The 16383-nt window shown below is 42.5% G+C and overlaps 1 protein-coding gene across 1 annotated transcript; it reads right to left on the bottom strand.

Moving 5' to 3' along the window:
- Positions 1-4914: 4914 nt before the first annotated feature.
- On the bottom strand, positions 4915-15629 carry kcnk2a (potassium channel, subfamily K, member 2a). Its single transcript, XM_010878576.3, has 8 exons — positions 15463-15629; positions 13243-13462; positions 12436-12526; positions 11024-11141; positions 9926-10086; positions 8960-9146; positions 7939-8078; positions 4915-6617 (listed from the first exon to the last, which is right to left on the bottom strand). Coding segments are annotated over exons 1-8 (1230 nt in total). The 5' UTR covers positions 15464-15629; the 3' UTR covers positions 4915-6305.
- Positions 15630-16383: the final 754 nt, after the last annotated feature.

Raw genomic sequence — 16383 nt, 5'->3', positions numbered from 1 at the left:
CCAAAAAACATCATTAGAGGAAGTCACAAGGCACATGAGTGATTTTGACAAAGACAGTAAACGGAAAAATAATTGAGAATACTGTATATTTTCAAGTCATTAGATATATATATATATATAAAAAAAAATCTGTGTCATTAAGTAAAGATGTGTTCTACAGACATTATTCTCAGTGACATTGAGTAAAGACGTGTTCTACAGACATTATTCTCAGTGACATTGAGTATAGACGTGTTCTACAGACATTATTCTCAGTGACATTGAGTATAGATGTGTTCTACAGACATTATTCTCAGTGACATTGAGTATAGACGTGTTCTACAGACATTTTACAGAATTGAATTCAGATTTGGCAGACAAGGACTAGGCCAAAAGCCAGAGCTCCAACAATGTAGAAATGTCCTGAACAAAGATAATAATAATAAAAGCATTAACAACCTGCTTTTGCTTTTGTATCTTGCAGAATAATATCCCAGTGTAATGTTAATAATGGTATATATATTTTTAGCACAGCTAAAAAGATCATACGTGTTAATAGTTGTCAGTAACCCATGTTAGAGTCAAAGCTAAAGATACTGTAATAATAGCCAGACCAGGCCCAAATACACATTTCCTATATTATAAATATTTGAGGTACGCTTTAATATAGCATGTCTGAATCAATGGAACCATAGCTTGGGTTCCAACCGCAAACTCTGCCCGCTAGCCATGCTAAATCAAACGTACCTCTAGGATTTGAAACAAACCAAACGTATAATGGTCCATGGTGTGACAGTAGCGTGATCAAAGAAACAACAACAGCAGACAGGCTGAGCCACAACTATGGCAATGGACACAAACAAGTAACACATCATCATGACATGAATGACACACATTGTGTTGTGCTGCTTCCCAGGCCCGTAGACCATGTACAGTACAGTACTCTATTGTCCTCTATTCCGCTGTCCACCCAACTCATTCGCAAGGGTAGACAATGACACGTTATCAGGGAAATTCCATTTAATAAGATATGTTGCTTCACATTAGCTGACATTACATTAGAATTTGCTAAAAGTTTGTTAAGTTATTAATTTGCAAATTTATGTTGTATTACCCATTTGCAAAACAAGTTAGGTATCCCTTTCTTGTGGTTAAGATGATGTTGAACTTGTCCCCCAAACTATTGTGAACAGCACATATTAGCACTGGAACAACGATAATCAATTCAAATCTGGCCTTTAGGAGGTGGTTTTTGTTTATTTCAATTTTAAATTTACAACCATTGGAGACTGAGTCTGTGGCTTTACTGCGCACCCAACAATGCCCTAGCAAACCGCCAGTCTATTCAAAGGCCACAACTGCATTTACTGGCTGTAGTAAACTTAGGATATCATACTAAATGTCCTGGAAATATACGTATACTATGCTATGTCTTGTCCATGAGACTTTGTTGGTCCACTTTCTGTAGTACAGCTTCATTTTCATCAGGATGGTTGATCTGAGACAGTCAGTCAGGGATTTTACCATACGAGTTCTGTTCCAATGCCCATTTTAGCATCTAGCTAACCACTTAGAATTAAACAGTGTATCACCCTTACAGGTGGGATTCTAGCATGGATAATAGCCATGGTTAGAAACTGGTGTTGATAAATACAACACATCTCTTTGGCCTGCTTGCTTGACAGGCAGCAATATCTCCAGAGAGAGAAGCATTGCCGTTTATCTCCGCATATCAACAGTACAAAAGCCTTTTATGGTTAAATAGCTGCAAACCCCATTATATGTTTAGACTTTAAAACATTGGCAGTTAAATAAAAGTGCATTTTGAATGGCAGGTGTAAACGGGGTTTGAGAGAGGGAACCCTCAGGTGTACGTGTGTGTATGTGTGTGTGTGTGTATAAAATGGGGTTTTGTGTTGGAGTGTTCACGGCACTGCAGCCTGTAAAGCGCTGTGTCTCACCAGCTCATCCATTGTTTCCCTGTCCGTTGTTAAGGTTTAAAGTAACATTCAAAGTCATCTGGCCTGTGCACATGTCTGCAACACAAATCGATTTGCAGCAGCCTTACGTCAGTGTACGTTAACATCCCTGTAAGCCCGACGCAGGGCTCACACACATATTTACAACCCTTGATCCAGATCTTAGTGCAGGTGACATCACCGCACAATCCGCCTTGTCAACCCTCAATGGTTTTTGTCAAATGTTTATCACACTGAACAGAAAAAAAACATCTATTAGATATAAAGAGATATAATGCTACTATGAAAAATAGATTTTTAAGAGATTAAAAATAAATTATAACTGGTTATATTGTCAGTGGTGGCTGAGAGCTTATGCTTTACCGTGAGCATCGAACAGACTGATAAGCAATGTAATGTCAATGTTATGTTGAGGTTCAATTCAATCAAACCCAAAGTATATTTCCACTATTGCTTTTCTTCCTGGGGTCTAATTAACTACCAGACTCATCTGTGTACTGTATAAAAACCTACAACTACTAGTAGTACAACCCTACTCACAGGTATGATTTCAGATCATTGTCAATATACCCCACACCCACTCTACTTGGTCTTGTTAGCCAAAAAATATGTGCTGGAGGAGGGCGCATTTCAGGGCCAACAACGATCATTGAGCTTGCAGGTGTTCAACCCACCACAATAATCCCCAGGCTATGTCACGCATGGAATATTATACATCACCAAAAGAGCAGAGAACTCGAAAACCTTGGGCGCTGTAAATTATTCAGAAAGCAGATATTCATCAAAGGCCTCTGAAAGGAACTCTGAGGTTTCTGTACTCTTACACAAAGACAGGCCTTCGGAGCAATAGGCCAAAGGAATTTAGGGTCAGTGCTGAATCGATTTTGCAGCTGCGATGCTCTAAATCAATTGTAGGATCATTGCTCAGTTCACAGAGCTGTAAAGACACAATCTCTTAGTAATCAAAATATTATAAAAGAAAGTAAAATATGAAGTCAAATGGCTGTGTAAGCCTGCACATGGTCAATTTACATTGGAGGATAATTTCAATATCATTTGTATTGGGTTAGTGGAACGCCAATGTCCTGCTTTGAGACAAGGACTCATTTTGATAAAGAAATCAATGTCCAATTTTATTTGTCACTGAATCTCCAATTAGATTGCTCTGTTCTGGAAAATGTTAGTTGAGTTGTTAATAAATATTAGTTTAGTTTGTCAATTTACAGGAAAGAATATAAATTATATAGACCAAGGCTACAGACCGTGGGTTATTATGTTCTTCACTTAAATAGTAGCCTGTTACCTACCAAAAGCCTTTGTCGGACAGCAGCTTTATAGTAGCCCAAGCCTACCTATGCAACAGCCTCCTACAGTGGGGAGAACAAGTATTTGATACCCTCCCGATTTTGCAGGTTTTCCTACTTACAAAGCATGTAGAGGTCTGTCATTTTTTATCATAGGTACACTTCAACTGTGAGTGACGGATTCTAAAACAGAAATCCCGAGAATCACATTGTATGATTTTTCAATAATTAATTTGCATTTTATTGCATGACATAAATATTTGATCACCTACCAACCAGTAAGAATTCCATCTCTCACAGACCTGTTAGTTTTACTTTAAGAAGCCCTCCGGTTCTCCACTCATTACCTGTATTAACTGCACCTGTTTGAACTTGTTACCTGTATAAAAGACACCTGTCCACACACTCAATCAAACAGACTCCAACCTCTCCACAATAGCCAAGACCAGATAGCTGTGTAAGGACATCAGGGATAAAATTGTAGACCTGCACAAGGCTGGGATGGGCTATAGGACAATAGGCAAGCAGCTTGGTGAGAAGGCAACAACTGTTGGCGCAATCATTAGAAAAGTTCAAGATGACGGTCAATCTCCCTCGGTCTGGGACTCCATGCAAGATCTCATCTTGTGGGGCATCAATGATCATGAGGAAGGTGAGGGATCAGCCCAGAACTACACGGCAGGACCTGATCAATGACCTGAAGAGATCTGGGACCACAGCCTCAAAGTCTCAAAGAAAACCATTAGTAACACACTACGCCGTCATGGATTAAAATCCTGCAGCGCACGCAAGGTCCCCCTGCTCAAGCCAGCGCATGTCCAGGCCTGTCTGAAGTTCGCCAATGACCATCTGGATGATCCAGAGGAGGAATGGGAGACGGTCATGTGGTCTGATGAGACAAAAATAGAGCTTTTTGGTCTAAACATCATTCTTTGGGGATGCTTTTCTGCAAAGGGGACAGGACGACTGCACCGTATTGAAGGGAGGATGGATGGGGCAATGTATTGCGAGATCTTGGCCAACAACTTCCTTCCCTCAGTAAGAGCATTGAAGATGGGTCGTGGCTGGGTCTTCCAGCATGACAACGACTCGAAACACACAGCCAGGGCAACTAAGGAGTGGCTCCGTAAGAAGCATCTCAAGATCCTGGAGTGGCCTAGCCAGTCTCCAGACCTGAACCCAATAGAAAATCTTTGGAGGGAGCTGAAAGTCCGTATTGCCCAGCGACAGCCCCGAAACCTGAAGGATCTGGAAAAGGTATGGACGAGTGGGCCAAAATCCCTGCTGCAGTGTGTGCAAACCTGGTCAAGAACTACAAGAAACGTATGATCTCTGTAATTGCAAACAGCTTTTCTGATGTAACAAATAATTATGTCATGCAATAAAATGCTAATTAATTACTTAAAAATCCTACAATGTGATTTTCTGGATTTTTGTTTTAGAATCCGTCACTCACAGTTGAAGAGTACCTCTTATAAAAATTATACATGCTGTGTAAGTGGGAAAATCTGCAAAATTGGCAGTGTATCAAATGCTTGTTCTCCCCACTGTAAAACTATATTAAATACATAATATTGCATTAAATGTTAATCAGGCAAATTTTTCTTAGGGAGAACACAGTGCGTTCACAAAATGATCTGATTATTCCTATATGTGGCTTGGACTGTTTTCTGTCAGATCGTGTAGGACAATGCATTCGCCCTACAGTCGGGGAGCTGGGAATTTAAGAAAGCGGGAAAACAAACAGCTTGTCTTTGAGTTGTGCCTGTCAATGTGACCGGGTCTAGGTCAATTTGTGAGAGTACAGAAATTCCAGACTTTTGGTCTCTGATGAATATTGGAAGTAAAAATACCAGCTTTGATATTCAGCAATATCAGACTTGCAAGCTCTCAAGTCTTCCACATCCAACAGTGGCTGTGCGTGCTCAATACCGTTTATACGTGCGCAGCATTGGATCTCTGCTTGAAAATGAGCATGTATAATGTTGCTTGTGCAAGATATTCTGTGCATGCGCATTATTTGGCACTAGTCTGACAACAGACCGGTTGAGTCCAGTCCCATACTGTCACTAAGCAGCTACTAGAATGTGAACACTTGGCGGCACTACCAGTCAGTGACTTTAGGCCCCTGTGCCACTCGGTGGGCCCCAACAAGGTCCTTTCTACCAAGGCCATACAGTGTTCCACCCCCCATGTGTTTTGGTTCACACTGATGTTGCTCACAGTACCAGGCCAAGGTTTGGACACACCCATTCACTTGAATATGTATCCAAACCTTTCACTGGTACTGTATAGTATTACTCCATTTTGGCACAAATAACTGGCACAAATGTCACAAGTCACAATTGGTAAGAGCCACATTTACATTCCTTGCTAAAAATGTCTGCAGTAGACCAGATGACCACAGTAATGTTGTTCAAAAACCTGTCTCACTTTGTAAAACGAGAGACAGACTGAGGGAGAGATGATAGACAAGGAACTGCCTGCCACGTGGATCTAGAAAAGGACTAAGGCAATCTTGCAATTTGTTCAGTACAAAATAAGCTGAGAGATCCAGTTCTGGTTATCAGTGGGGGGTAGAACCGATGCATTCTCTTAAAGGCATAGTGAGACCTTCCCTAGTACTCCTCAAACATTGTCAACTCAATCACTTGGATACATGAACTAAGGCTGTAATGTAATGTCCAAAAAGACATACAGGGCGCATTACTTTTGACCGGAATCATATGAGGTTATGACCAAAAATACAGCACTCACAGGCCAATGTGAAACAGGGTGCCAACTAGGATTTGTCCTTTCTTTCCTAAAGTAACTCCATTCAAATCCTTTAAGATGTTCACAATTAATGTTGTGATTCAGTTCACAGTCAACCTGCTTCATAATCATGAAGTCATATAGCTGTATAGTGAGTCATTGGGAAAGCTGTTATTGGATGACGTTATCCTCCCAGTGCTGAAAACTGTCTGCCATTGGTTGCTGTAACCAGCTGGGTTTGGCTTGTGCTAAAGCAGTGTCAGGGTTCAGAGTTTAAAGGTTGCGACCTCTACTTGACGTGTTCGATAGTAGCGATGTCACCTCTCCCGTTCAGAAACAGACTTCCATTTTTGGTCATAGGCGAGAACATGGGCTCCCTCTCCTTGTCCCGTTCATCGGTGAAGTTGACGGACAGCGTCCTCTTCGGCGGGGTGAGCTCGAGCGTGGAGTTCAGGCTCAGGTCGGTGGAGAGTTTGCGTTTGATTGACGCGGCCCGCTGGAACTTGTCGTAGACCTCGACACTCAGCCGACGCCTGGTCTCCTTGAATTCTGCCGAGACGTTAGCCGTCCACTCTGCTGCATGAGCCCTGATCTCCCCCACCTGGAGAGTGTGAAAGAGAGGTAAGGGAAAGGGGGAGAACAGTGAGAGAAGGAGAGTGGGCGAAAGAGAGGGAGAGAGATGTTGTGTCAGACTGCTGTTCTCGTCGTATCCAGGAAGTCACCTCAATTACATGCTTGTTGAATTACAGTATCAACCTGACCTGCTTCGCCCATTATTAACAGTCATGGAAAAACACACTCAAAACACGCACGCACACACGCACACACATGCTGGAGAGTGTCACTGGAGCCTTAAAGTAATGTTTATCAGCGGATGAAGATTGTTTATTAGATTAGAAAATGTTACATTTAATTGGACTCTTATCAGAGTGAGGTTACCCAGGGGACAGAAGGTTGTTAGTGCAGTAGGTCTGAACTCTTACAGGTTTGAGCTCTCTCTTTCTCGCACACATCCATGCACACACACACACACACACACACACACATCATAGACAGATCCGCGATGTCACCTTCAGAGTGATGACACTGCGTTAACAGCAGGATGTCAACATGAGGGGGCAGTAATGATTCTCCCTCATGTCTTTTTTCTTTTCTCCTCTTTTCACCCCCCCATCATCTGTCTTTCTCTATCTCTCTCTTTCATGGGGTACTGTTGTAGGGCTGTTGTGCACTTATTGTCACTGCAGAGCATCACAGTGACGTTCGTCACAGCTGATTTCATTGGGAATGTTGCCTTTTATTGGAGAAAAGGAATTATCCAAGCCCAAATGTTAGCAGAAGTCTGTAATTGTGTCATGTGTATGCTGTGCACACTGTGTGAGCGTGCGTTTCGTTTCACACACTGAATTAGGAGTGAACTTCTCACATGGATAGTAAAACAAGAAGAATGTGCCCTTATTAAGACCTCTTGCCGGTCCCCATGAGGACAAAGTCAATGTCTGGCTGAGGGGTTTAGGGTCAAACTTACAACTGGGGCTAGTGTTAGGTTTTAGGTTACTGTTAGGTTTATGGGTTAAAGTTAGGCACTGGGGCTAGGCTAAGTTAATTCAGGTATTATGGTAATGTTATTGAGAATAAGGTTTAGGTAAGGATTATGTTATCTGTGTGTGTGTGTGTGTGTGCATATTTCCTAGCCGCTGTGCTTTTGCATCTGCATTGCATGCTCCTTGGGGCTTTAGCCTGTGTGTCTGTAAAGCACTTTCTGCAGCTGCTGATGTAAAAGGGTTGTAAAGAATGCACTTCGTTGACTGTTTGACTGATTGGCATATTTGTGTGTGAAAAAGAGAGACAAAACATGACAGGAAGCAAGAAAGGAAAAAAATAAAATACAAAGACAGAGAGAAAGACAGAAAGATGCATACCTCCTCTTTGGTTTTCTTAGAGATTACTCTTAGCCAATCTCCTATCATGCTAAGAACAGCAGCAAAGTACGCCAGCCCCACCAGAATCCAAAACCACACCACCGGCTTGTAGTAGTCCAGATACTCAATGTCTGAACCACCTGGACAGAACACAGACACACAAACACACACACATTTTAAATCATATTTGCAATCAAATGGGAATTCTCTGCACAGCAAGGGTGCTCATGATCGCTGACAACGTGCAGTATTAGCTTGCCAGTAGTAGCCGCTAGCCTTTACGCTGTTGTCGTCTGTAGGCTTGCAATCTGAAGGCCATTTACTTTCAGACAATGTCCGTATTTTCCTGAATATCAAGTCTACGGGCATGCAGTGATAACCAAGCCGTTCAGATAAGCAGTCCACTTCCAGAAGGAGCACATCCCTCAGGCCCTCCCACAACAAAAATTCCTGGTGTATGTGGTACGCTGGAGAACCCATTCATTTCATTATTAATTCACTTAAACCTAACCCAAATCTTACTGTAACTCCAAAAGATATAACTCCACTGATTTACTAACCTTGGCACACTTTTTTGGTGCTGAGTCATAACTTGCTATTGACTGAAATGCATTATGAAAAACTGCAGCTACAGTTCCTAACATCTTTACAGGAACTGGACGCTTTGGGAGCTTGAGTGTTTTTCTTCTGTCCTTGTTATTTGCGCATTCTGATTCCACAACACCAGTGCCAACAACACCTTCTACAAACAAATGTCATCATCTGCGATCCTCATCATTTGTAAATCTCTATACAGACACATTGAATGCACTCACATTTAATTCTGATTGGGTTCCTAGTTTGTATTTTTTTTTATTATTGTGTTGTTATGAATAAATAGCACACAGAAAGAGTGGAAAATAAGCCAAATATAATAATGTGTGAACTTTCCCTTTAATGAAAAGGCGTGTGTACAGTATTCCGTACCTTAGCATACATTATCAGGAAATGCCTTTACGGAATGACTACTGTTATGATTTACCTGCGACAAAGTCCCCAAATCCTATGGTTGTCAAGGTGATGACAACAAAGTAGAGGGACTCCAGAGCACTCCAGCCCTCAATGTGTTTAAAGATGGCCGCCGGCAGTGCAACGAAAAGGAGACAGCCGAACAGGATGAAGAGAACGGTGGAGATGACGCGTATCTTAGTCTGACTAACATCCCACTGCTATAGATGGGGAGGGAGAAAGGAGGGGAGGGACAGGGAAGCAGGGATAGGAGTCAGGGAAGAAGAAGAGATATTCCACCATTAAACATCTGTTTCACTAAGTTGGCTAAGACCACATATCTTACACAGGAACGAACTGGGTAAGAGCCACCTAGCCAGTTAGCATCAGGAGCGGATTATGGAGTGGCTATCATGAAAGGTATTAGTGGCAGACTGGACCATACGAGGTGAATAGCTACTGTTTTCGGTTTGCATCATAACCCCCTTCCAATTATGCCTGGCGATACAGTGGAGGGTTATTCACTGTAATGAACAGTTAATCCCACTTCATCAGGGTTAGACTGACGGCCTCCACTCCCGTGGGACAGAGAAGTAATAAGGTTGGCCTCACATGGTACACACCAACACACACGCCTCCTCTACACGGCCTCACACAAACACACACGCCTCCTCTACATGGCCTCACACAAACACATGCCTCCAGGACATGGCCTCACACAATCACACACGCCTCCTCTACACGGTACACACAAACCTCCTCTACATGGCCTCACACAAACACACACGCCTCCTCGATATGGCCTCAAACAAACACACACACCTCCACTATGTGGACTCACCATAAACACACACACCTCCTCTAAATGGACTCGCACAAACACACACGCCTCCTCTACATGGCCTCATACAAAAACACACCTCCTCGACATGGCCTCACACAAAAACACACACTATGTGGACTCACCACCAACACACACACCTCCTCTACATGGACTCACCACAAACATCTTCTCCACTCTGGCGGTGGCCTTCCCAAAGATAGTTCCCAGTTGGTCTCCAACTCCAGCCAGCAGGAAGCCAAACAGAGGGATTCCCAGCAAGGCATAGATGATGCAGAAGATACGCCCTCCCTCCGTGTGGGGGGAGATGTTCCCGAAACCTGGGTGGACAAATATACCCCTTCTAAAAGGCTGTGCAGATGACTCCAGGTTCCTGGACTGGTCTACAGAGACCGTGGTTGAGTTTTCCTGTACTCCTAAATTCTGTCTGAAAAAATCTACTCATCCAGTGGATTCTCTTGTTTTGTTGCTAACCTTTGGAACAAGTAGATTTAGTTTCCATTTGAAAGGTGTTTCTCACTCTCTTCCTCTGTCTCTCTCCATCTCTTTCTACCATTCTCTCTCTGTCTCTCTTTCTGGTTTTCTGTCTCTCTCTGCCATGCTCTCCCCTAGGTCCAGTTCACCCTGCCTGTTTCTCCGTTCAACCAGATAAAAGAAGTAGAGAAGAACAGAAGAAAGTATTTGGTGGAGGAGAGGAGAGTGGCTGTGCACCCTAAATGCTCCACTCTGCTTCCAAAAGAACTAAATGTTCTGTTTGTCAAATCCCACAAAACTATTTATCCAACAGACAATTCCACTTCAAACAGATTGGAATTTGCACTAACATAAACCCAGGTGAGCATGTGGCCATTAGCGAACGGATGAGAATACACGTGAACGTACCCACCCACACACACATACATCACATTCCAATTACAGCAGACAGATTGAGTCTTTGCATGGTCACACTTATCACTTAACAACAACGGAGCTGGTGGCAGAAGGAAGGGAAGAGACTGGGTTGGTCGCCAACATATAAATCAGACTTGGTCCTATAATCATCTCTCCACATCTTTCTCCCTCCACATTTCCTACCCTCTGTCCCTCCATCGCTCCCAACCCCTTCTGAGGTGGGATTAAATAACAGGAGAGAGCTGGCAGAATGGGAAGAACAGGAACCTAAATTTATGGCAGAACATTATAATGACGGCTAGACTGAGTGGTTAGACGAGATGCTGGACATGCGACGCGCACACTCATGCACCCACGCGCCCTTACCAATGGTAGTGATGACGGTTCCAGCAAAGAAGAAGGAGGAGCTTAGGTCCCAGAGGCTGCTGTGATTGGCTAGAGTCCCGGCTGGGTTCACCCCTGAACGGATCGCTGAAACCACTTGCTGTGAAGGAGACAAAATCACACTCACACATAGACATATATACGTGTATTTATACAGATATATACACACACATACACAGAAATACACAGACAACAAATATCGATTTCTTTCTTTTAAATTAACGAGTATGCCAAGGCCAAACATTAGGTTTGTGTGTGTCTGTGTGCATGTCTGAGTGTTCTGATGTTTACTGGCTTTAGGCTTTATTGATATACTGTGCTCTATCTAAATTTCAATACACATTTGCAGAGATTGCAAACTTGTGGTGTATCCACAAAAATGTGTAATTTCCACTTTAAGAGATTTGATTTCTCCTAATAAAAAACCCTGCAAAAATGTATATTAATTGCAATCTACATAATAATTTTAAATGTCATGTTGTTTCAGGATTATCGTACTGCAGTCAGAAATAAAGGTTCAAAAGTCAAATAGAGATGGAACTCCTGTACTGTGTTGTTAGTTATCTCTTCTCCTGGTGAGATCAGTGACAGAGATCAGTGACAGAGATTAGTGACAGAGATTAGTGACAGGTCTAAACAACCAACCCTCACAGAAGAAATGAGAGGGTCCAAAGACTTTGGGCACCCCAGGAGTAAAAATCCCATAATGACTGCAAAAACATTTTGTCTATTTTTTTTTATTTTGAGTGCTAATAGATTTCAAATGTTGTAAAGCCTAACATTTCGTTTAGCATTGTTTTTTTTAAACAAAAAATACTCCAGCCTTAGCCTGCCTAAAGCCATGCTCATATCAGTGGGACGATCTTATGATCAGGGAGGGCTGGGAATAAACCGAAGGACAACGCATGCCCATCGGCTGTGGCAATGCGCGTTACATTAATCTTTTATGGTGGACGGGGTGCTGGAGCTACAGCAGGGGGTTCTGAATGCCCCCAGCACGCCTACTTCACACAGTAATGGCTAAGCCGTGAAATCTTTGCATGTTCAAAAGTTTGAATCCATCATGTTGTCTACTCTGCTATGCTCTGAGCCATAAGGTCAGGGGGCGGGGCGATGACACCGTTCAGTGATAGGGCTCTCAATGAGTCATTGGCCAATAAATGCACAGCTTCACACAAGTCTGCACAAAAGTGAGGAGACTACAGAGAAAGTTGAAAAGGTGAGGGAACAGAACACTCTTTATGGAGAGATAAAGGATTCCATCCAAGTCCATTCATGCACACACACACAACCATACAACTGTACATCCCACACATGCACATACACCACCATACACCTGTACACCCCCACATGCACAGACACAATCATACACACAGTCAAGGTAACAATCATACCTTCACTAGTTCCTCCAGCTGACTGTGGTTGACACAGGAGTGTGCAGAGAGAAACTCTAGCTTCTGAGTCAGGATGGCCAGACGCTGAGCACTAGAAAGACAGAGGTAGACAGGATGATAAAGAGATTAGACAGGGTATAGTGACAGAACGGAGAGGGGAAGAGACATACAGGGAGAGAAAGAGAGACAGAGATGAAAAGAGACAGACAGGGAGAGAGAGACAGAGAGAGGATGAGACAGACAGGGAAAGAAAGAGAGACAGAGAGGGGTAGAGAGACAGAGAGGGGTAAAAAGACAGACAGGGAGAGAGAGACAGAGAGAGGATGAGACAGACAGGGAAAGAAAGAGAGACAGAGAGGGGTAGAGAGACAAACAGGGAGAGAGAGACAGAGAGAGGATGAGACAGACAGGGAAAGAAAGAGACACAGAGAGAGGTAGAGAGACAGATGAAGAAAGAGCAGTATGATTTGTGACCTATTGCCATTAGAAAAGTGCAACCAATGGACCACAAATAACATTGTAAATCATACCATTATTTCGATTTGATGTATTTTCCCTTGTCATTTACAAAACTGTACATAGCAAATACAGCATTTGAACTTTTTGTTGAGATTTCCTTTTTTTATATGATTTTCTTTTATCTCTCTTACTTTTTCACTTGCATTGGCAATAGAAACTAAAGATTCACATGCAAAAAAAGCACTGAAGAAAAGAGGAAGAATGAAAGACAGACATGTTTAGAGAGACACAACGTGGTTGAGAGAAGCAAAGAGAATTACAGACAGAGAGATAGAGAGAAATTACTACCTCTCGTGAGGTTGTTCCAAGGCCCTGAACACAGCAGCTCCCACTACCAGATAGAGAACCACCAAGAAGAAAATGGCTGACACTGTCTTCCACTTCATCACCGTGGCGATGGCCTGACACTCGTCTCTTGAGCTCAGCGTGATTGACTTGGTGGAGAAGGAGAGGCGGGGCTTGCTGTTGTGAGTGGCGGATTTGGGGTCCAGTAGGTCAGGAGCTGCCACTGTTTGGGGTCCGGCAAAAAATATTATTTGTTGATTGATTTGAAAATGTGTGTTCTTTTATTTAAAAGTCAAATGTCAAAGACAGTTAATATTTTAAAGGAAATCTCACAGATTTTTACATTTTAGCCATTTAGAGGAAGCTCTTATCCAGGGGGACTTGCGTTCTTAGTAAGATAGCTAGGTGGGACCATACAACATAGTAGTAGAAAGTGCACCTCCGTCAATGATCTGTAGAGTCACTGCTAAATTAAACATTTTAAAATAAGAATGTAATTTACCCAATTATATTCATGCTAGAAAATATAAATCAGGAAGAGCTAATGAATATCCATTCTACAACTGGACTAATTCAATTCATTTTTCCCTCAACTTCTGTGCTGCGCAGATCCGGCACATGCCCTTGTAAACACATTTGCTGTTCATTTAAAAAATGTATCAATAAATGATGTCGCCTGAGACGTGTTTTTAGAGCCACATGACTCTGAAACGGCTGTGGCAATGTAAAAACACACACACAGTTACTTTTCTGCTGCTTTCACCCATTCCGTCTGGGTGTGTGTGCGTGTCTGCATTTGTTTAAGTGATTAAGTGTGAGTGCACAAGTGCAAGCGTGTATCCACATGGGCATAGGGTTAGGGTCGTAAAACAAATCCAGCCAGAAGACTGTGTGTGTGAGAGAAGACAGCCTTGGTCGTAAATAACTAGTTTTAGAGAGTAAGAGTGCATGTGCGCACATTATAATAACATGGCAGGATCCTAAATCCCCAGGAGGATAGTGAAAAAAGGACAATTTGACCTAGGGGGGACCTTTTGCAGGTGATTAAAAAGGCTATGATTAAAAAGACTTTTTTCTGACATTGAGGGGTGAAGGTTTAGGGTAAAAGTTACAATTAGGGGTTAGGGTTACGTTTACAGGTTTTTTCCAAACATTGCAAACTTTTTTGTGCCAGCAATTAGACATTGATATTTAGGTAGATGTTTTTACCCCCCCTTACAATACATGTATGTGCACGCCAATGTCAGAAGATACATGCCTGTGCGGGCACATATTTTCCGTTTGTGTTTCTAAATAAAACATTCGCCAAGAAATACATTTCCGGGGAAATGTTTATGGTTTTCAAATATATATTAACTATATATCACGTCGACCTCACAGACTGTCACGCATAGTTAGCCACGTCTCTTCAACCCGCATCCCAGCAAATAAATTGGCGGGTGAACCGGTAGGTTGAAAACGAATTAAGGGTTCTGGCAAATGCAACGTCAAATATTCCATATAACGCATGCTACTGCAGGTATCCAGGTAATTAAGTATTAATCTCTCAAATACATCCAACTGCATTTTGTTGTTCGAATAATATTATAAATGTGCAGAAGAAGACAGATGCTAAAGCGTGTTACATTTGACAGGAAGACTATAGCAACGCGCAGCTCGTTGCACCTGTCCTTCGGATACGCAACGGATAGCGCGGTGTTGCGTAAGGAAAATGTTATAGTGTGATAAAAAATGCCGAACGAATCTGTTGTAGGTTTATAGCTATATGTAAACATTTCAGAACCACACCAAAACCAGAAAACTCACACCACCAACGAACACACAACTCCAATTGCCGAACTAAATACATCTCCGATATCGCAAACATTATTTTACAAAACTTTCAAAGAAAACCCAACATCATCGCTATTATTATTTTCTTTAGAAGTTTGCGTTGTGGGTTACTTTTCGTTAAATTATGGTTTAACTTTATCTCACCACAGAGAAGCAGCTGCCAGTGCGGTCGTCCTGGGATGAATCCGCATCACCAGAATGAACAATAGGCTAAATCGTTCAGCACTTTCATACAAAAGCCTAATCTATACCAGGCAGTTGCTCGGTCACTATAAGAGATAGAATGATGGGGAATCATCACCCCGTCTTTATCCTCTCACACAAGCACGTACACGTAGTCTACACGTGCACACCTACACACACGGGTTCCGTAAACGTTAAAGACCTTACTTCTTCTCTAGCCGATGCCCTCTGCTCTCCGCTCCTCACCAGACGTTTTCTCCGTGATTAGTGGAATGTTTTCTCTCCTTTTCCCCTTTTCTCTCCTTCCCTTCTTTTGCCTTGGTCGGTGCTCACGTGCAGGTGAGAGCAGGCAGACGTTTCCCCATGGCAGAGCCGAGCCCTCTCTCTCCGTTTGACCGGTCCGTTTTACTTCAGCATTGAGAAGCCGGTGACTGAGTAAACAGAGCAGCAGGGGGAGAGGGGGAGAAGTAGGAGAGAGGTAGGAGGGGGAGACGTAGGAGAGTGAAAGGAATGGGGCTCCTTGTGTTGATGGAGGGACCAAATTCAGATAAGTAACACCAACAGCATTGTGGTAGGCCTATTATTTGTATTAGTGGGTTGAAGTGTCTTACTAGCTAAGAGTTCATTAATGGTTGTTTTTCTACATGGCGGCATGTTAAAATTCTGACACAGCCTACTGGTATTCATTATTAGTCCGATACAGCCTACTTTTATTAATTATTAGACTAATCACTGGACAATTAGATTAGCAAATCCTTTTTGAGGAGTGATTGTAGATGTCTTTTCTGTGAACTCTGTAATAAGTGAGTTGCCGTGGCCTGGTGTTGAATAATGTTGCTGTGTAGTGAGTACAGCACAAAGAAAACCATCTCAACAGGATTCAGCAGATGGCTCCGTCATACCTCCTCTCCTATGGACACTATACTGACGACTGTAGTAAGACTTGCCCTGTGATAGCAAAAAGTATGTTAAAAACTGAGATGACACATTTTTCTATTATTATCTCATTCTCAATGAGTAGACTCTCAAATCAGTCTTAATGTTAAAATGAAGAGTCTAAGGACTTAATTCTAAGATTCAGTGCTAGTTTTGGCGGGCATAAAAAGAGTGAAAAAAAGCCAAGCCTCA

Source organism: Esox lucius, chromosome 15 (genome assembly GCF_011004845.1).
Source record: "Esox lucius isolate fEsoLuc1 chromosome 15, fEsoLuc1.pri, whole genome shotgun sequence".
Classification (NCBI taxonomy): Eukaryota; Metazoa; Chordata; class Actinopteri; order Esociformes; family Esocidae; genus Esox; species Esox lucius.
Note: the sequence above shows the minus strand (reverse complement) of the source record. Positions and strands in the feature narration are given on the sequence as shown.